The following is a 21,836-nucleotide window of genomic DNA, read 5'->3' on the forward strand; positions in this document are numbered from 1 at the left end:
TTAAAATTGGGAACTCGTGTATACACTAATTAAGCGCGTATAACATTCGGCGTACGTTTAACGCTCAGCTCGCGTGTAATGCGAACGGACGACCTTACAGGGACGCCAACCGGCTGCTACATTATGTTTGGAATTCGGTCCGGAGCTTGCATTCAGGTCCTGCAATAACATTCCATTTGGTGCCCTACACCGGCTGCAAGCGTCGGGGAAGACGCCTCTATCCGTACGGTGGATTAAGGATTTATAAGCGAGACAACTAATTTACGCGAGTACACTTAAACGCCGAAAGCAATTTCTATCGTTGGTTCATGGCTTTCCTGAATCGAGCGAAATTATTTGTCAAGTAAATTGTAAACGCGCTTCTAAAAAATTAAGAATATATATTTCTTCGAGGCTTAATAATTTCCAGACTCGCGCGGAGTTTAAAAGCGTTTATCGCGGATAAAATCGACAGGAACCCGGAGGGATAAGTTCGCGCTTCGACTTCGCGCCGTCATTCCGGGGGAAAGAGGGCTTCTGCGAGGCGAGAGATAATCCCCGAAGAAACGGGGCCTGAACGAAGTTTCGCGCAATTTCTAATCGGATGCCTCGAACGAAACGCGATTTGAGCGGCGGAGGAGCGTCGTCCGAGTTTCTCGGCGAACGAGAGCCCGAGAGCCCCGGCGAGGCGAGAGAGATCGGAGGAATGGAAGACGCGATTGCGACCCGGCGGCGGAAGTGGCGGCGGCGGAGAGAACAAGAAGAGCCCAGAAACAGAGAGAAGATTACGGGCGAGAGGAAGCCTCGAACTGGGACTGGAAATAGAAACGAGGAGCTCGTTCCGGGGAATTTTATCGGCGCGAAGGGTCGAGGCGAGGCGGAGCGAAGCGGAGGGCGAGATAAAGGGACGGTCGTCGAGCGCGCGAAAAGTATTCAAACTTCGATTGTCGCAAACCGGCGCGCAATGGATTTAGAATTACTGCACGGACACGCGTATTCGCACGTGTATTCGCTATGTGACTCGCTTGAGAGTCACGAAAATTTTACGGAATATTTTTCACCGTCTTGACCGTTGTACGATTTTCTTTTTTTTTTTTTTTTTGTTAGAGAGGGTTGATACGGTTACAGTCAACCGTTTCCTGAGCTTAGACGAACGCAGGGTGTTATAATTATTCTATTCAAGTCGACCGCATTCACCCCGACTAGATTTTTGGGGCGAGAGCCGGTTTTTACGAGCGGCGAGGAAGAAGAATGGCTCGGTTCTGATCGAAGGACTCGCCCGCGACTTGAATCGCAAGAGGTCTCTTTACGAGCGGGGAGGCGTTCGGGCGGAGATAAAAATTCTCAGAAGCGAGATAAGCGCAAAATTGTTAATCTCCGAGGCACGTGAGCGGGAGGCGATCCCGGGGCCGGCGCCCACGAATAGTGCGTTGCGTAAAACCGGCAAGAAAGACGGAAGGAAATGGGAAGTAATTCCCGGAGAGCCGAAAGAAATTTTTCTACGCGTGCGGTCGTCGTAGCGAGGGAGCGTTATTAACCGTAACCGAGTGTACTCCGTATCATAAAAGAGGAACGGCAGTTGCATAACCGCTTTGTGACGCGATAAAGAACGCGCCGTCCGAAGCGTTCTGTCTCCCTCTCTTTCTTTTTCTCCCTACGTCACGCGTCTCTACATATTACTTTTTGTTCGAGCAATTATATCGCGAGACCGGGCACTACAGTGCGAGCATTCATTTGCCATTTCATATCCCGTTTCTACGACATTTCCCGTCGGCTCGTAATTAAACCTACGCCGGGAAAAAGACTCGCGATCCGCGCGCAAAGTTTCGCTCTTCCACCTGGCTCGCTTGATCGATCGGCTTCCTTGGTGAGTACCGCGCGTGATCTATTTTCGGCGTAGATCAAACGTTCCGCGAGACATTTGGGAGACGCGGCCGAGCGTCTGGTTCTCGCGCGGTTGAAATAAATCGCCGGCCGCCTCGCCGGCAATTCCCGACGGTTAAACGAGACTCGATAGCTTCCTGAGTAAAATAATTTTCGCCGCTCTCTCGATTCGCGGCACGATCCCTTTCTTTATTTGGCCGGTTTTTCTTCGAGAAGCATCCGAGAGAGCATCTATCGTGAAAGCATCGTAAACTCCCTTTTCCCCCTCCCGATTTGTCGCGCAAATATTAATTCGGTAACCTCAGGTTTATTCGTAGACAGGCTCATGCTTACCCTCCCAGAATTTTTAACGTTGGCGCAATAATTTGACGAAGGTTGCATCGAAGTTGGACCCGATTTCTGTATTTAACTCACGTACATCCGGCCATAGTTTCCGGCCGCCGCGAACATCACGAAAACCGATTCTTCGCGTCCAGTTTCTTATCCTCGTTTGATCGATACGTATTTTAACGTTTACCGTTGCGTTTTTCATTTATAATTCCGCTCCGTGAGTGGAGAGATATTTTTTACCGCCGCCAGTTATCATTTTTTCACGAAATACGAAGTCGAAAACAGCGACTCTCGATGACTTTTAAAAGTATAATATGTATATACCGAGGTTTCAAAATATATGCAGACTGAATCGCGGTTCAATTTCAAACAGCGAAATTTCGCTAACGAAAATATGTTTTTTGCAGCCGTTAATCCAAGTTTGGTCAATTTCCGATTTCATAAATGTTATATAAAATAACGTTAAATACGTGTCGAACGTTGCTTAATAAATTAATTTCGCTCGCATGCGGCGCGCACGTTAAAGTTAATTTTTCACATTTATTAAACAATTTATCGAGAATACGATGTCATTATTATTCAGTCAGCGAGAGTCGGAGTCTTTACCTCGCGGATGGACTTCGCGTCAACCCTCAAATGGCGTTTTCTTAGCCATTTTATTTTTATTCTACTTACATCCCGAGATTTAACGTGTAATAATTTATAAGATTTTTTCCAACTACACGCAAGACGTCAAGAATAAAAAATGTTATCAACATTTGCAAAAAAAAAAAAAATATTTTACAAAATTTAATGATTGAAAATCTGTCGCGTTTATTCTAACCCAGTGTACCGTTCGAGGGTCAATCTGCGACGTACGAAGGGATGCGGCGGATCATTGACCAAAAGCTGAGACCAGGGCGACAAGCACGCCGGTGGAATCGCGCTGGTCAGTCGTAGACAAGCAGAAAGGCCGTAAAAGGCGACAAAGGTGAGCAGGTACTTACCGTTCAGGAAACTGACCTTCGACGTCCAAAGTGCCGGTCCGGCGCCGTTTCGTCGTTGCCTCGGGAGTCGCTGCCAGGCCTGCCAGGTCACCGCCGTCCGCTCCTCTCGTACATTGGAACAAGTCACTCGCGCACAAATCTCACTCCCGAACACACGATCGGCCTTGCGGACCACTATTTCTTGCATACGACCAAGTTACTTTGACGCGATCACGGCGATCGCGGCAGATACCGCCATTTCCCCGAGAACGACCGGCGTACGTGCACATGGTGCCATCTTACGGTAGCCATCTTGTGAATGCCATCTTGCGGACGCCATCTTGTATCGCGATGCGGATATCGATCAGTAAATCGAACCTCGATTCACCGGTCAACGGGTAGATGGAGTTTGCAGCATCACGACGAACGAGCTGGAAACTCGGAACTGAAGTACTGTACTGTGAATAAAACGTCAGTGAAATGGACTCTAAACCTTAGTCTAAAGCGGTTCCAGAGCCCGGAAGTTTTCACGGTGCGATTAACTTCTGGCAGGCTCCTGCCTCCCAGCGTGACGGTGCCGGTGATGGAGACGAAGTGAAGCCGGTGAAGGTAGGAGGACGACTGTAGGAAAAATAGCGCTGCATGCAAGTTTTCGAGTTTCAGACCGTACACACACATACGCACACTAGCACGACACCACGTTCGTGTGCGACGTTGACTATGCGATTCGGCCCCAACACTAATCTAAAAAAAATCTGAAGATCACCGCAGTTTACTATACTTGTAAATCGAGTCCTTAAGTCACGTACGAATGATTCGACGAAAACGTGAACGTTATTACGACTCGAGACGAATGCGTTATCGCTAATAATGCGACTTTTGTTTACATCAAATCAATTATTACTTATTATTTTCTTTTTAATTATATATTATCATTTATCAAATTTGTATTATTACGCTTCTGATTTGTAATTACGTCGTAGACAATTGCCGCGATCCTCGCACTTGAGCTCCGTGTGTGCGCTCCCCACCTTGAAGCCGGTGCGGCTGCTGGAGATCCAAAACTTGCCGCAGCTGAACAAGGATAGACCGTGACGACTGCGTCGCGTGGCCGCAAGTAGCGCGACGCGAGTTTTCGAACGGCAGCCTCGCGAATCGGATCGCCTTCTCGGCGGCCGTGGCTAGGTCGCCTTTTCCCGTCTACGTTTCATCTCTTTCCACTACCGTACGCGAGACCCTTCCGATTGTCACGGACGGGAGAAAGTCGGAGTTTCGCGCATCGAGTGACGGGATCGCGCGTCGAGCGCCCGAATGACGAAGCCGTGCACGCTTCGCGTCCTCGTGTCCTCGGAGACACCGTGCATCATGGGACCCTGACATGATCCTCGTGACCATTGCGGATACCTGTAAGGTAATGTCCTTCGAGTACGAGGCACGTGTACATACGTGTGGCGTCTTGCCGAAAATGGCCGGACCTGAATTTGTTCGTCCGTCTCACTCCGGTCTGTGTAAACACTTGGAAAATTTTGCCCTCGGTGCACTTTTCCAGTTGATGCCAAACGCATTCGCAAATTATAGATTTAGTCTGCAACGCTTTCTACTTTCTACATGTTAAATGAGATAGATATACGTTTCAAAGAGGGGAAAAAAAATAGTAGGAAAGCGTTGAGGAAAATAATTGCAAATGCAATATTTAATCCGTTATTCTCGCAAGTGCAAGCGAAAAGAATACCAATTACTTCTGTATTTTATTTTTTTCTTTTCGTTCTTTTTTTTTTCTTTTTTTTTCTTTTGTTTAATTTATATATGGAAAGTTATATATTTGAAAAAATTATGAGAGCCAACTGAATGAAAATAATAAAATTGTTACAGCTCGATGAGCTTCAAAAGTATTGAACTTTCTCTAATCTTTCGCAGCGTCTTGCATTAGTGAACCGTTGGCCTAATTCACATTCCTTGAAAGTCACTATTATTATTGGATCACTGTTGAAGCGCCCCGTTTGCTTTCGTTGGCTTCTGCGATTCCAAGATGTTATTGAGCAAATGGAAAAAGAACAATTAAGAGATAAAAAAAAGTTCGATGGTACGTACCCTCAACGTTTGAAGCCTGTCAAATTATTCTAAGCAGGTATTTGAGAATGCAAATTAAGTTATGAATTTATTGTCATTTTCTTTTATAAATTATTAATGTTATTTTTCTTTCTCTCTACGAATCGTATGAAATTCATGAGCTCTGTATTCAGAAGTTATTAGCAATTCGATTATTTTCAGTGAAGAATTGAATAATGAGGTGAGTGAAGAGGAGCTAATAATATCCATTTAACCGGATGTATTTCAATAATTCGGCTTTATATAACGTCTCGTCGACGAGTACGTTTTCATGCATCACGACGTGCAGTTGCATTTTGTCTACCAAGAACCACTGCGATCTAAATCTGTCTGCTTCAGCCGCTCTCCATTGTGCTTTTTGCATAATGAAATGAAAACAGATGTGTATTTAAGGCGCACGGAGAAGAAGAAACGCGAAAGGAATGAAATGTAGCAAGGGAGAATCGAATCGAAGCGAAGTCTCTACGTTAATGAAATATCGTCCATATACCTAAGCCGAGATAATGCCTCTTGGAACCGCTTCCGGACAATGCACTTTTCCCTCAAACGGAACGTCGTAACGGTACGCTCGTTGCGCGCAAATGACGCGATGAATACGGTAAAACGTAGCGAGATAGCGAGAATCGAATCTGATTACTGTGATCCACTCGGTCTCGCTGATTTTGGAAAATAGGCTGCTACATCGTTGACAGACTTGTGTTTGCTGATGCAGTTCCGGCGGCTGTCATTAATAGCCAAGGGCAAGCAAAATATATTTTTGTAAGATTAATGCGGGCCGCGAATCGCGCCAGGTCTCGCGGTTGGATTTATTAAAACTGTACGTCTGAATCAGACACGTAAAGAGAACGAGTATAAACAGAGCAGAAAAAAAAAAAATTTCTGGTTGAAGATACATTCTTGCTGAATTAATTGATTCGGCGTCAACTTGAAAAGATATTTGCCGAATTTGGAAATGAGGTCAAAAGTCCCTGGAACAAAAATAATTGTTAATTTTTCTCGGAGCGATGTCATCTTGATCGAAAGGTCATCCGTGATAAAAAAAAGGGCATTTTGAAAATCTTTGACTCGGCGCATGCGTTCGGTGCCTCCCACGTCTGATGGTACATGACGGAGAATCGTCGTCGTCTGAACCGTTCTGGCTAGAATAGCGTATCCCCACGGAGCGTATCATATCGAATTTAGAAAAAAAAAAAACGTATCACCGAGATTGTCGCGGACTGACGAATCGCCACCGACCAGACCGATGTGTAATCAGCGATAATCAGTGGGTTGATAGGGGGTTCCCTTACGGACGTGCAGCTGTCCGTCTCAATAGGATCAATAGTGGGAGAGATCTTTCCAGAGAAGAGAGACGGAGAAGAAGAAAGGAACGCCACTCGTTTGCGAGAAAGAGTGTTGGATCAATCTTTCAATGCGCGTTTTACGTCGAGATTGGAGAAGTGCGATCTCTAAACGAGTGAATGTTTCATGAGACTGAATTCGAGACGCGGTGAGAGATGCCGGGCGAACGTTGTGAACAGCTGTCGAGAGGCAGAGGCATAGGAGTAGGAACAAGAGGCGGCAATAGCGGCGGAAGTATTTCAGAACGTAGGGAATTCGCAAGAGGTAGCAACGACGACGGCGGCGGCGGCGGCGACGAGCCGGATCTTCGTAATCGTGGTGGACCGACCGCTACGATGATCCCGCTTTTGCGCGCTGGCCAGCTCGCGACTGCCTCGCAAAATCAGAAGATCGTTAAAACGGAGAAAAATCGACAGAGACTGATAATGGAGAGCCGCGGTATCGCCGCCGTCGACGTTCACGACAAGGAAAGAAAAATGGACATACGAGAAGAAGAAACGCTGCAGAATAATTGGCAAATGTCAGCCGCCAATTGTTATAGAATCGCGCAATTTCCTGAGGAATCCAGCGATTTGCATCGAAGCGAAAAGGTGATGAATCTAATTATAAGCAACATTTTGGCGAACGGAACGCGATTTAACGTCGTTAAAATGTTAATTCTCAAACGATAACTTTGCATTTGCATCGACGTACAGCATCGACTTGTCACGTTGGTCTCGATTTTCAAGACTATCGAATCAACGTTTTACATGGACTAGACGAAATGTACGTTTATAACAATAATGGACAATGTATGCAATAGAATGGAGATCCATCTATATGAATAATGCATTGGCTAAATAATGGCTTTGACGTCATTTTAACGAACTAAAGCTCCATTTTGACATCACTTTAATTTTTCTGTTTTCCTCGAGTATAATCAATTGACCATAAATGAGATAAGAAGACAACTACGATGTTTCTTATTATCAAGAAATCCACATTTCATGTTATGTCATTCTTTAGTATCCGGGATCACTTGTATATTACCGCAATCATCTTTACAGAAAGTTAAGCGTCGCTAAAAAGCCGACGTTACATCCCTCTTCATCATCATCAATTTCAACTGTCGTTGGCGACAATTATAGTTGCGTGACCTTTCTGACGCTGAAAATGAACGTCAGCATGAAAAAGGTCCTTCAATCGGAAAAATTTTCTTTTTTTTTCTCTCTCTTTCTCTTTTATTGTGTGCTTGTTACTTTCACTTGTCGCTTTTTCTCTCGCGCTTATATGCATTTTTTCTTTTTCTTTTTTTCAGAGGAGCGTGGAAACTCGTAGGGATAAAGCGCACACGACGGAGGGCCGCGTGTCGTGTTCGTCGTCGGCAATAGCGACGACGACGACAGCGACGGGTGTCGGGGTGGAAGGCGTCGCCGGCGCGTGGAACGCACAGAGAGGACGGCAGTTGCCGCCACCACCCTCGGCATCGCGCAGCCTGGACGCTTCCGACGCCGCAGCAGCATCATTCGGTTCCGTCGCCACGCAGAGATGCGCTGCTGGGAAGAGCACCGTCGTCGATGCAGCGTCGAGGCCGTCGCACATTTACTTGGGTCCTCCTTTTACCGCTAAAACCAGCAAGGAGGATGCCATGGAGTTGGAGACTAAGGAAGAGGATGAACGACGCTCGTCGACGTCGAGTCCTGAGGTAATGTCTCTTGCATTTTATTGTAGAAGGTTGTAATCTTTTTTATTTTTTTTTTTTTTTTTGCTGTAGATTAATTCGAATTGCACTTGAGTCGCTTAATTAAATATGTTTGTTACAGCAATATTATTAATTATTTCGACGTTGACATTAACGCTTGACGGCAATGCAATACTACTTACTCGAGACTAAATATTATTTAGTTTTGCTTGTTAATAACGTGACGTTTATTTTGAAGCTTGATAAGATCAAAATTTGCAATTAGAATATAATTAAAATTTAAATCTCAAGTTGTCTTCAAGCGTGTAAAATCAAAACAGTGGCACAAAAAGTTTACTGTAGTAATTTATATATACATTCAGTCTAACAAGCAGTTACCTAGTCTTTTAACTCAGTGTAATTTTTTTTTTTTTTTTGTGTTTTTCTTACGTAAACGTTATCGCGTTATTAAATGTAATTTCAATGGCATTAAAATTAAGTTTTATCAGAGTAAGACTGAGAGCCACTGCCATACGAATTACCTTGTGCTCGTGGCGCATGAGTATATATACCTCCACTAACGTATCCCGTATTGATTTTACAGAGAGCCCTCAACTTTCGTCTCTGTCTCGCACTGTCATTCATCGCCGCGTTCTTCTCTCTTCCTTTCTCTCCTCCTTCTACTTCCCCTCTCGTTTTCCCTCTCCGTGCACATGTACACGCATTTCCTCCCGTTCCTCTCAGCGATCTCGGCGTTCGCTCTATCCTTTCTCTTTCGCTGGGTTTGGCCCTTTAAGTCATCACCCTCCGCGACGCACTTGTATTGCATTACATTGCTTCCCTATTCACCCACACTTGCATGCGTGACCGCTGAAAAAACCTCGCTCAACATATACAAGCTCGAAGTGTGCGTTCTGTAAGACGTTGTTGGCACTCTAATAAATTTTAGGCATTCTGTCTTTGTTGCCACATAGCTCAATACGAGAGTAACATTAAAAAAAAAATATTTGAAGAAATTGAAAACGTTTCTTTTATACTCAAAAATATCATGTTATAAAATAATATCTCTAAACTGTAATACTGTTCGAGCATTGCAAAAATTGACATATAATTAAAAGAATAATTTAATATAATTTTTACTTATCTGAATCAATATCAATATGAAATAACTGTATGCTATTAGTTATCGATCTTAAAGTTGCAGACAATATAATAAAAGAAAAAAAATCTCATGAATAAAATTATAAAGTTATTTTTGCGAGGGATATAACTGAAAGAGAAAAATGATTTATGTTATAGTTCTACCTAAGAAAAAGTAAATTAAATTACAATGAGGATAATAGCAGTGAGGAAGAAGCTAAGCAGGATACAGCTTCCTTACCTAGCCACAGGCTACCATCTTCGTATCGTGGAACGTGGCCCATCAGAAGAGACGTTTGGGCTAACCAGCAGATTGGCTTTCCGGCACAACAGAACACATCTATCGCTGCACATAATGTAAGTTGAATTATATATTGCAATGTATACTGTTTCTTTTATTATCTTTCTTATTATTATTGCGTGAATATTTACACGTAGGATGTGGCCAGCGTGATGAGTTTTTCGTCGAACTCGGCAAGTCTCGCGGACAACTCCGCAGAGCTGCAGGGCCACCGGCGACTAGGTGCCAAGGTAGACGTGGTGTACAATCTTTTGGGTATGTTTGAAAAAAACAGCCGAGATGATATGAGCACGACTCTACTCTCTATGAGCACTTCCATAGAGAGCTGCCTAGTGATGAGACAGTCCGGATGCCTGCCGTTACTGGTACAATTAATCCACGCGCCCGAACAGAATTCGGAGACACGAGACAGAGCAATGCAAGCACTACACAACGTGGTTCACGCCAAGAGTGACGAGAGAGCTGGTCGTCGGGAAGTGCGTGTGCTGCGATTTCTCGAACAGTTGCGCGACTATTGTCAAAATCTGAGGATGTCTTTAGAACGAAATCAGCTCACGGATGATCTCGAGAGAGGACACCCTGCGGCGACGATAGCTGCGCTTATGAAATTATCTTTCGACGAGGCTCATCGTCACGCAATGTGTCAACTGGGTGGCCTCCACGCGGTCGCGGAACTTATTGAAATGGATCACATGGCTCATGGTAGTGAAAGTGACGATCCGAATTGCATTACGTTGCGACGGTACGCAGGAATGGCATTAACTAACTTGACTTTTGGTGACGGCAATAACAAAGCACTGCTTTGCTCCTTCAAAGAATTTATGAAAGCGTTAGTTTCACAACTGAGAAGTTCCAGCGACGATCTCAGACAAGTAACAGCAAGCGTGTTAAGAAATTTATCCTGGCGTGCCGATAGCAGCAGCAAACAAACTTTGAGAGAAGTGGGTGCGGTAACGGGCTTAATGAAGGCCGCCATGGAAGGTCGTAAAGAATCTACTCTCAAATCTATTTTGTCCGCTTTATGGAATTTGTCAGCCCATTGCAGCACTAACAAAGTGGATATCTGCGCCGTGGATGGCGCGCTAGCCTTTCTCGTGGACATGCTAAGTTACAATGCGCCATCTAAAACGCTTGCAATAGTTGAAAACGCCGGTGGTATTTTGAGAAACGTATCAAGCCACATAGCTGTGCGAGAAGATTATCGAGCTATCGTGAGAGAGAGAGGCTGCCTTCAAGTTCTTTTACAGCAATTGAGATCGCCTAGTCTGACAGTCGTCAGTAACGCTTGCGGAGCACTCTGGAATCTGTCTGCGCGATGTTCTCAAGATCAACGTCTCCTTTGGGATTTGGGTGCTGTGCCAATGCTACGCAGTCTTGTTCACTCTAAACATAAAATGATCTCGATGGGTTCTAGTGCGGCCTTGAAAAATTTATTGAGTGCAAGACCTGGCTGTAGCAATCTTGTTCATGTGGATTCTATTACTCGCGGTCTGGGACTGTCAACCTTGCCGAGCCTGGCCGCTCGTAGACAGCGGGCGTTGGAGCAAGAAATTGATCAGAATTTGGCCGAAACGTGCGATAATATTGAGCCGAGCACGTCGCCGATTAACAAGGATGACAAATTTACATTCAAACTTGATCACAGTCTTCTTGGTATCGGCACTCATAATTTTCGTCCTTGTCAGTTGCACCATCAACCTAACACGTCCAACTTTAAATGCAATGGAGTCACTAGAAGTGAGAGTAAAGACTCGATGCGTTCTGTAACGAGTACGCATTCTGATACCATGTTCGAACGGGTAAACCGTCACGTTCTGAACGGAATATCACCTACTGATTCGCAAATTAAGCAACAGTCTTCATCGCTGCATTCTGCTGTTGGATTTGGTAACAATAGTGTGTGTGGAAAATCGAGAGACAGCTCCTGCGAAAGAAAATACACTTTGCGTTACAAGAACGCAATACCAGAGCAACTAGGACCATCTGATGTTTTCAATATAAACGAGCTGAGATGTACAAATTCTACTATATCGTGGGCCGCAGCACCTAATCATGAACCTTCTCAGACCTCGCTGCACTCTTCCATTGAAAACAACATATCTCTGTTCGATCAAAGCGCGTCATCCTCGTCTAAAGCTGGTAGTCAATCTAGCGTCTCCGAAGAAGTTGAAGCAACTGTTCGCGTTAAATCTGATTATCAACGTGTAGCCGCGAGCGCAACTGTTAATGGTTCGAAGCAAACACCTTATTTGTCCAACGTGTCTTCTATGAAAAAAACCACGAAAAAAGTTTCAATGCGTCAACATGACGCGCTAAATAGTATTCAGAATGCAATACCTACAACGAGCATTCACAGTCCGGACGATAATTTATTCGGCGATTACGCTGAAACAGATTTAGATCAACCAACTGATTATAGTTTGCGTTACCGTGAACAAACGATAGACGATGAGAAACAACATTCAGATTTTTTTACGGGCAATGATCAAGGACTCTTACATGAAGATACAGTAAGGACTTACTACACAGAAGGAACACCGCGCGAGACATCTCTGAACTCGTCTAGAGCTACTTCCGCTTCTGATCTGCAAGACGATAGTCGCATAAGAGGCTCATCAAAAAAATTATCGGAGCAATATAAAGATAGTGTTCTCCATATGCAGAATAATGATTGCAAAACATCATTGACGGACGTAAAATTGAACGACTTTGCGAAATCTGAAACAGAATTAAATTTACGCGCGACACATCTTACGGACGATGAGAGTGCGAATGATTCTTTACCATATCTCGAACATTTGGAAAATAAGCATCTTAAAAGCAACCGAGAAGGTACAAATGTGCAAAGTCATTCAAGGTAATTTATATTTTTTTAAATAATTATAATACTTATACAAATTTATTAATACACTTAAATAATGAACTGTTATAATTGCTATTTGTAAGAATTTTTTAATAGACTTATTTGCTTGATATTTGCAGTGTAAGAACGACACCAATTTCAATGGTATTAGGAAATTCCGAATATAACGACGATCATGATAGAGAATCCAGTTCTAAGATTAATGGTTTGGGTAATCTAAAATATTTTATTTAATCTAAATGTTTTATATAACTTATCGTTAGGCTTTCTTACAAATAAAATATAAACTTGCAGACTCAAAATCAAATAATTGTAAAACAAATACAGAAGTACCATCGAGTGACGTTGATTTCTCATCTAACAGTAATGGTATAAAAACTTCAAATAACGATTCAGGATGTAAGTATAAATATTTAATTTTACGAGAATTATGAAAAAGATAAGCAATCTCTAATAACTCAGTAAACACAAATTTTTTTAAATATATATAGATCAAGTTAGCGACGGAGATGAGGATGACGAAGATTTACTAGCCGCTTGTATTAACATTGGAATGAAAAATAATCGGTAAAATATTAATAATGTAGAAATTACATAATTTGCTATTTTGCAATTTTTACAGAATTATTTTATTTCGTAGGCATAGGCATTCCTTTGCAGGAAATGATCTTGAAAAACTTCCTCGACCAGTAACTACTTTGAATCGATATCAAACTAATTTTACTTTGAATCAAATTGAGCATAAAGGAGTTGTGATGCCCGATGCATTGTGCAATATGAAACATGCGCAGTCTCATGGAAGTATGGTTCAAAATATTTTGACAAAGAAAAACAAAGAAGATGAGAGCGATAACAGCGAAAAATTAATTAAAAGAAATATAGAATCAGCTACAGTAAGAATTTTTCAGATCGATTTTTTAATATTAACTAATCTATATATACCTTGTAGTATTTATTTTAATTACATTTTAAACAATTATAATTTATTTGTAGGTAACGACAAATGTGACTGACGAATTTAAGCGTAATGAAAATTCCGGCAAGATTATAGCTAAGAAGACAGTAAACGATAATCTCAGCAGTAATTTCTCAGAAGAAACGTCTTTATTACAGAAATCTAATGCATCTTTGGATAAAAACATTTCCAATGACATTGCCATAATTAATGATGAATGTAACGCAGATTTAAAAAGCTTCGATCTTCGTAAAGTGGATGACGCAATTGGTGATATTCCGCTCGCGAATATATCATCTATAAAGCAGTCAAAAGATTCCGAAAGTAGCGAGTCAATCGATTCTGTCGAGCAGTCCGAACATGCACTTTTAGAATTATGCATTCAGCCCAGCATAAAATCCGAAAACAATGTAGATTACGTCAAGTCACAATTAGAGTTATACAATAACAAAAAAATAGATTTTGTAAAAGAAAGAAATAATGATGTGACCGAGATCGACGGTAACGTGAGTGGAAAATCAGAAGCGAGTTTCGAAATCGTAAATACCTCGGATGTTCTGCACCGTGACAGCGTAGAGAAGCATATGAAAGAAGAGACATATAGACGACAGAGAGATCCCGATGCTATGATCGCTTCGTTAGATCGATTGACAGCAACGCTAGTTCAACAAACTGAAGCAATACGTGAACGAGATTCCGGTACGATGAAACAGAGCTTAACGTGTGACACGTGGAATGAGGATTCGCCGAATGAAATTTCTTTTCCCAGCATTAGCATGAGCGCTCCGTTGGCTGCTTCGTTCAACAGCGACTCGCAGGAAGATCAACGTACTACATCGGAGAATAATGAACAAATCAACATGACAGAATCGAAAATCATTCAGCGTGAAGCTATCAAATTGGCAAAAGCAGTGGATGCAGAACTAAATAATCAGAACGAGCTCGAAACAACGAGTTTAACGTCTATCGATTTTGAGGCGATTAAACCGCCGTCTGCAATGGGAAGTTTACTTTCATTGACTGCAAGCTACGCTGGCAATGTTGATGACAGTGCTGAGACCTTTATTATTAATCGAGACAGGTGTTATTCTACATCGCTACCACCAGCCTCAATAAGGAATTCCAATGATCTTCGTAATGTGCGAAAAAAGTCTTTACCGGTTGGTGTAGTGGCCAAACGAGCGCTAGGCCAAAATCAAAATCACACTGCTAGCTTGGAAAATTTGCTGAATGAGTGCACCAGTTTGCATTTAGAAAACGTGAAACCGCCGTCTCTAATGGATGAACTGCCAGACACAGGTGATATGGAGAACAGTATGTTGAGTGTGGCTAGCATTACGTCAGAGATCGCGGATTCGAAAGACCAAGATTCGAACAGTTTAACTGGCAGCGACTCTGTGATATTTGAGATGCTAAAGCCAGTCGCCAATGTACTGTCTATGACGTGTATGCGTTACATTGAAGATACGCAGAATAGTGCGAATAATAGTCTGAGTGAGTGTCTAGAAAACATCAATCCACCGTCTTTATTTAACGAAGTGACTGAAATGGACGAGTCTACCATGGAAGCGGCCACTGACACCATGTGCAGTGATACTCTGTGCATAGATATGGACTTTCATACAGATGAGACAATACACTCAATTGTGGCAGAGGTAATCGACGAAGCAGAAAATGATACCGACGAGGGGGCTACGCCGCTCTCGTCCGAATGTTGCGTCAGTAGCTCAGCAGAGTCGACGCCAAAAAAACGACCGTATTCGAGGAGCTACTTGACCCCGAAGCAAAAGCGAAATTTAGCAAAAGAGAGATACAAAACGTATACCATCGCTGCAGAAATTATTAAAAAAGAAGAGGAAGAACGTCGAAAGCAAGACGGTATTGTCAATGGTGTCCCGGCAGATAGAATTCCACGTGGAAAAAGTCCCTTCTCAAAATTAACGCCAAAGCAACGCAGACAAGAAAATAGAGCGAGATTCCAGACGCAAGTGCTCGAGAATCCCTTTGCAGATCTGAAAACAGTCCCAACAGAGGAAACAACAAATAAAATGACTGTTGAATCTATTGAAAAACAAGAATCAATACCTCCCACCGTCAAATCCTCGATTCCTACGTTAACAAAATTACCTATGCCCAAGGTATCGAGAAGAAAACGAGGAGATTCGCAAGAAAACAAGGACAGATATCGCACAAGAACGTTAAATGATTCAGAAGCCGTATTTAGAGATATTGAACGCGAGCATATTTCGAATATTAATACGACGGAAGGACATGCAGGCGCGCAAGGATACGCGCAGGAAGAGATTCAAAATATACTAGAACAAAATGCTACCTTTGTGCTAAACACTTTAAACGAATCGAGTAAAGTAAATGAGATAGATGACTACAGTCTGCACTGTGAAACTTTCACTGTGGTAACGAATGATTCTGACCCGAATTGTAATCTGAAAATGCGTTTTAAAAACGGGGTTCCAAAAAAACTAATAGGAGCGCAATGCATTAATGTTCAAACTCCGACGGCGAATATTAGTAATGAGAATTTAAAAGCCGAGCACGCAGAAGTCGCTTATGAAAATCTAGACTTGACACACCCGATTGATTCGAGTAGCGACGAAGAGTCTAATTGCGAAGGAACTTATCAGAAACCTCAAGAAACAAAAAGACCGCGAATAATTAAGCCGGGAACGCCAGGTCGAGATCCGAGCGCGGACTCTAATGGAACGGATAAATCCGAGCCGGAAAGCCCGAAAGCTATTCGAGGACGAAGAAAGATGCTGTATTCAAATTTGACGACGCGAAAATCGACCCCGCATTCCTCGCCGTTGAAACAAACGAATCCTGTCAGCGGGATACCAATAGGTCGCAGCAACACCTCGCCAAGCGCTAGAATTCCTAGAGCTACCACTACCACCACTTTGCGGCAAAATAACAATGGTACGACTGTTACGAAAGACTCTCCGAAATCTAATACGAGCCCGAAAAGAATGTCATTTTCTGCAGATGCAGAGAGGAAAGCGCAAAATTCAGCGACTGTATCCAAAAGAACTTCCGTACCTCAAAAGGGATCTTCATTGACTTTCACGAAATCTACTAAGCGTCACAGTACACCCGCGGCTTGTTCGTCAAACTATCAAACCAGCAGTAAACCATCGGAGACTCCGATTAAGTTATTAGAACGACAAGGAACTTTTACGAAAGACGAGCCAGAAATAGAAAATGCTCCGACGGTGCACTCCACATCTTCTTCTCCAATAAAAACAAGGATCGCGAAACCAATCAAGGGCGTTTCATCGAAGGTATATCCGGTGGCAGGAAAATCCAAAATTTCAACGAAAACGCAAGAATGTCAGCCAAAAATAACGACTGCTAATAGTTCGGAAAAGATGCAACCGCCTAAGGGATCGCTAATGATGCCGAAAAAATTTTCTAAAAAAATAGGTATACCAACGAAAGCCCTTAATGGTAACGCGCTTCAAAACGATAAAACTGTTCGGAGAGTCGATTCATTGGGGCAACGATCTAACAGTAATTCCAGTATAGTATCTAATTCATCTGTAAGCGTACAAAATCGTAAACTAACGAAGGAAGCGACAAGCAAGATTGCGAGTCTTTGGAAAAAAGTTGAAGAAAGCAAAACCAGGCAACGTTTCGATAAACCAGACAATAGACAATGGATAAAACCTACTAATAGCGTCAGCGAGGTTGATGCCGTTGATGCAACTGATACTTACGATAATCCACCGGCGTACAGACTTTTCCGTAGTTCCACGTTCGAGGGAATTTCTCAAGAGAACAGCGACGGTGATATGTCACCTTACAAATCTAAATCTAATCGGTCGTCGCTTTTGAGCACGCAGATTGAATCTGGCGGTCATAGATACAGAAACTCTTGCGATTTGACAGGCATGAATGCTCAGGAGACGCCTTGTAAAATTCCGATAAAATCATCCGAGATGTACAAGCGGGAATTGTCGCAGCTGGATGATACAGTGACCATGAGAAAGCAGTCAAACGCCGATCTCATGGAGGAAATGGATCTCGCTAAGAGAATGTCCAGGCTCGGTTCCTTCATTCCCATGGATCCAACAGCGGAGAAAAGTGGCAGTGGCGTGCGAACACCAGCTTCAGCAATCGTATCGCCCTTTAATTACAATCCGAAGCTAGACATTCCACCTCAAGCAGCCAAAGTTAAGTCAGACGAGGTTCAGGGTAAATTCGAGACGACAGATTGCCACGTAGAGGTAGCTTCGGGATCGACTCGGGAGACGCCAGTATAAAGAGATTAATCTCCCGAATAAAGCGCGAATAAGTTCTGTAATAATCGCCTCTCTTCGTTTTTTGGCTAGTCATTGTGTACATTCGCTTGATATCATGCGTTCGCCTATGCATATTCGTCACATGTGATATGCATTATAAGTAGATATTTTTAATTACTTTTCTTCTTTATAACTCTCTTTATGTATGGCGCGTGTACGCTTTGAAGCGAACAAGTCCTTTAATATTTTACCTGAAATATAAAATAATCTCGTACGTGTCGCGATGCCAACTTTTTCAATAACGATAGAACCGTGAAATTATAGGAAACCTCAAGACCATTCCTGTCTATTTGTCTGTTGTATATATACATGATAATATAGAATAATTCCGAGTTTGAAAGAAGAGAGAGAATCAGTCGAAGATCCATAATGCGTAGCGGTAATTCTGATCGGTTATTTATTCAATTTTGTATATATATTATATGTCGACGACATGAGTAAAGGGAATGTAGAAAGTTTTAGTAGCACATATTTAAACCTATGTATGATGTGTAGCACGACGCGTAGCACGATGCTTTGGTACACTGAGAGGTAGATATGGCGTTTACGAAGCGCAAAATACATGTGCCGCAGAGCACTACCCTCCGAGGAATCACCGAGGACGTCGAGAATTAATCACTGAGGGAGAGAACAACCACTGCTTTTTTCCCCGTCCTCTCGATTCCCTCCTTTAGCCGAATCCTCCCTCGGCCACCAAGGGAAGGAATCGAGAGGACGGGGGAAGAAGCGATGGGGTTGTTTTCTCCCTCAGTTGGCTCAATCCTCGCATTCTTCAGTGATCCTCAGCAGCCGGTGCTTCGCGGCATATGTATTACGTGTCTCGTAAACGCCATATCCACCTTTCAATGCATATACATTGCTAGTGATACATCTTTGTATTCGGAGTTGAGAAATTCGGGAGAAACGCTGCAATTTGTATTTTATTTTTTTTTTTATATTAATTAATCGATTCGTATCATCTCTCACAGACGGATACAAAGTTTAATTATTTTTAGAAGACTGATAATCTGCATAAGCTCGAGAGATTACGTGCTACAATGAGTCTTGTCGATTCATATTAAAAGTAAAGTTATAAATCTGTACCGTTACATAATAATTTTGTCATCAAAAAATTTTATTGTGATCTTTCTCGCTTCTAATGTCACAAATCTGAGATAGTAGTGATAAGTGACCAGGGAGAGCCTTTATCAGAAAGTGTAAACCATACTTTTGTGTAAACGATTTCATCTTGTTCCAGTTCGAGTTAATTAAATTTAATTCCGTCAACTTGGAACCATAATGATATCTTTATGTTTACTTAAAAAATATTTAATCTATACATCATGACTTTATGTAATTTCTTTTTTGTACCATCCTTTTCACTCCACTTTCGAAGAATATCTTATTAATTACATCATCATATCTTATTAATATTTATTACTAGCATTAGAAGATCTTTTAAGAATAATTTTTGTTACATATAATTTTTTTTTTTAATTGTCAGACGATATTATTGATTGTACATTACTATAGTACAATAAAATTTGAAGCTAAGAATATCCCTCCCATTTTTATCTTAATCTAAATTTGAAAAAAAAAAAAAAATGTGTCATTGGTGGTTTACAACTTACTTATGAGCAGAATAAAAGATATAGCAGATTAAAAATATTTAATCCTTCATGTAATTATTTTTCATATATAGGACATTCGTACAAATTGATAGATTTATCCTCGGACACAGATGCAATTAAATTATTTCGATGCGGATTATATTTTACTGACCATACCTATTATAAAAATAATAAAACCATATTAAAACTTTAAAAGATTACCACATTAATTACAAAATTAAAAATTATTTTAAAATATACCTGATCTTTATGTTCACGAAATGTATGCAGACATTGTCTTTGCGCTAATTCCCAAATTTTGACTGTATGATCGGAGCTACTTGATGCAAATTGCTGTCCGTCGGGAGAGAAAGCCACGCCAAGTACCCAAGAAGCATGGCCCGACATTGTTCCAGCTACATTTGCATCTTTGCTGAGTATTTAAAAATATGTGACATTAATATTAATATTATAACATTTGTTTGAGACCGATCCGGGGAAAGCCGGTCTCTAATTTTTAAAAATTAATTCCACGAAAGAAAATTGCTTTTTCGACAAAGTAACTTGATACTTATTCCGGAAAGACTCGACCGTCAATTTCGATAATTTCCCCGGCTCAGTTTTCGAAACTAAACACAATGCGGTATCAAGATCACGAGCTCGCTTGTTTATCAAAATTATGCTTTGCATAATAGGCACAGTGAGATATCAACAGTCTTCGGTCAATAAAAACGAATGGCCCGTGTCATTCATTCCGTATTTATCGAGGCGTTTGCGAAAATGCAATTCTTTCTACTTTTTTCGTTGCAAATCGTTACACAAACACGCGATTGCTCGTCGTGCGTCCAGTGCAAATTGTTCGCTACATCGCTGTGATTGCTTATCGCTGCGTCGATAGAAATAATACAAACTTTATTTACTCACACATCGTATAACTTCATATGTCCATCATCAGATGCAGTAAGAAGTAACTGAGAATCAGGTGAAAAACATAAAGATCTGATAGGCATCGCGTGACCTAAATAGTATAAACTTGATGAACTAGAGAAAGCATGTCTCGATAAAATTTTCGTATATTAACTTACCTTCCAATGTACGCAAAACTTTTCCATAAGCAACATCAAATATATTAATAATACCGTCTATCGCACCACTTGCGATGTATTTGCCATCAGGGCTCTGTAACATAGTTCCTTATATAAAAAAGGTTATGTGTAACATAGATTTTAATACAATTCACTTACATAAGCAACGCTTAATGTAAATTTTCCACCTCGTGTATCCAATGTCTGTTCTTGTTTGCCATTATCAGTCCCATACAGATGTATTTTACCAGCATGACTACCGGATACAATGAATTTATCGTCGGGAGAAAAAACTAATGTCCAAATATCAACTGGACCAACCTCAATGCTCAAAAGCTTATCGCCAGAATGTAACTCCCACAATTTTAAACTGGAATCAAGTGAGCTCGAGGCACATTCTCGAAATCAAACATAAGAGACATTAGTTAATTTAAATATATTTAATTAATACATTGATTTATTTTGTAATTAATTATTTTTATTACTTGTTCCATCTGAACTAATAGCTATAGATACAACTCCCAAAGAATATCCAGTCAGTTTATGTTTCAATTTTAAAGTACCATCCGTATATTCCCACACTTTTACAGAATCGTCTACAGAAGCTGTTACCAGATATTCCGCTATATCATCTTCATTAAATCGTATAGAATCTCTGTCAATTAATATAAATAACAAAATTAATAATATAGGTTAAAGAAATTTTTTTTTTACTAATTGTAATTTTTTAATTACTGCAAGTCTTCATTTTCCTCGTCCCTTTTTCTCTTAGGACAACCCCACCCACAGGTCCATACACTATCCTCATGAGCATTTTCTGTTTTATGAATTAAAGAATACTGAAAAGAAATAAAAATAAAATAAAATAAAATCTATGACCAATAGGCTGAGAAGCAAGAAATTAACAAATTTATTCTCACCATTCTTCTTGTCAGGAAATAGATTTTTAATACTGATGGAATAAATAAATTATTTGCACATTTTTATATGTTTCACTGTTATGTATGCATACGTAAACCGAAGCCTAAGATTCCGTGCACATGGCATAAACATTTCGCGCCTAAAGACCGTGCCACATAAAATTCTTCGCAGTCATGCAGTGAGACTGATTTTCGAGCTTCATTCACAACCACCAGCAATTGTGTACGAGTCACGTTGTCGGTGCTCGGCGATAATTAGCGCGCCGGCTAATCACAGCGCCACATGGATCGCCTGATCGCGAGCTCGCAACGGGCTTACGTGATTTATTCCACTACAAACGAGAGGACACGCCGGCCACGCGGAGAGTATCGGTTTCGAGACGAAGACGTCGAGGCATC

The 21,836-nt window shown here is 41.5% G+C and overlaps 3 protein-coding genes across 5 annotated transcripts in view; 1 reads left to right on the plus strand and 2 right to left on the minus strand.

Annotated features, from left to right (window-relative positions):
• The window catches only part of LOC139107613 (dystroglycan 1), a 56,228-nt gene extending 52,743 nt beyond the window's left edge, over positions 1–3,485 (minus strand). The window contains exon 1 of the mRNA XM_070665352.1: positions 3,180–3,485. The gene's annotated coding sequence lies outside the window, so the exon portion shown is untranslated. The remainder of the gene's footprint in view (positions 1–3,179) is intronic.
• A 677-nt stretch (positions 3,486–4,162) lies between these two features.
• LOC139107612 (adenomatous polyposis coli protein) lies at positions 4,163–19,648 on the plus strand. Of its 3 annotated transcripts, none has more exons than XM_070665347.1 (10): positions 4,163–4,569; positions 5,076–7,198; positions 7,906–8,292; positions 9,568–9,765; positions 9,847–12,566; positions 12,692–12,783; positions 12,867–12,971; positions 13,064–13,139; positions 13,213–13,465; positions 13,566–19,648. In XM_070665347.1, the coding sequence occupies exons 2-10, from the start codon at positions 6,764–6,766 to the stop codon at positions 17,802–17,804; spliced, it is 8,505 nt and encodes a 2,834-aa protein (XP_070521448.1). In that variant the 5' UTR covers positions 4,163–4,569; positions 5,076–6,763; the 3' UTR covers positions 17,805–19,648. The 3 variants fall into 3 exon arrangements, with proteins under 3 accessions (XP_070521448.1, XP_070521451.1, XP_070521449.1); XM_070665350.1 differs by having other exon boundaries at positions 4,165–4,569; positions 5,076–5,241; XM_070665348.1 differs by lacking the exon at positions 5,076–7,198 and having other exon boundaries at positions 4,165–4,569.
• On the minus strand, positions 19,475–21,834 carry LOC139107618 (superkiller complex protein 8). The gene is made up of 8 exons (XM_070665358.1): positions 21,438–21,834; positions 21,253–21,356; positions 21,003–21,172; positions 20,677–20,915; positions 20,518–20,611; positions 20,357–20,450; positions 19,694–19,865; positions 19,475–19,609 (listed from the first exon to the last, which is right to left on the minus strand). The coding sequence occupies exons 1-8, from the start codon at positions 21,438–21,440 to the stop codon at positions 19,508–19,510; spliced, it is 978 nt and encodes a 325-aa protein (XP_070521459.1). The 5' UTR covers positions 21,441–21,834; the 3' UTR covers positions 19,475–19,507.
• Positions 21,835–21,836: the final 2 nt, after the last annotated feature.

The sequence above is a fragment of the Cardiocondyla obscurior genome, linkage group LG13 (genome assembly GCF_019399895.1).
Source record: "Cardiocondyla obscurior isolate alpha-2009 linkage group LG13, Cobs3.1, whole genome shotgun sequence".
NCBI classification, from domain to species: Eukaryota; Metazoa; Arthropoda; class Insecta; order Hymenoptera; family Formicidae; genus Cardiocondyla; species Cardiocondyla obscurior.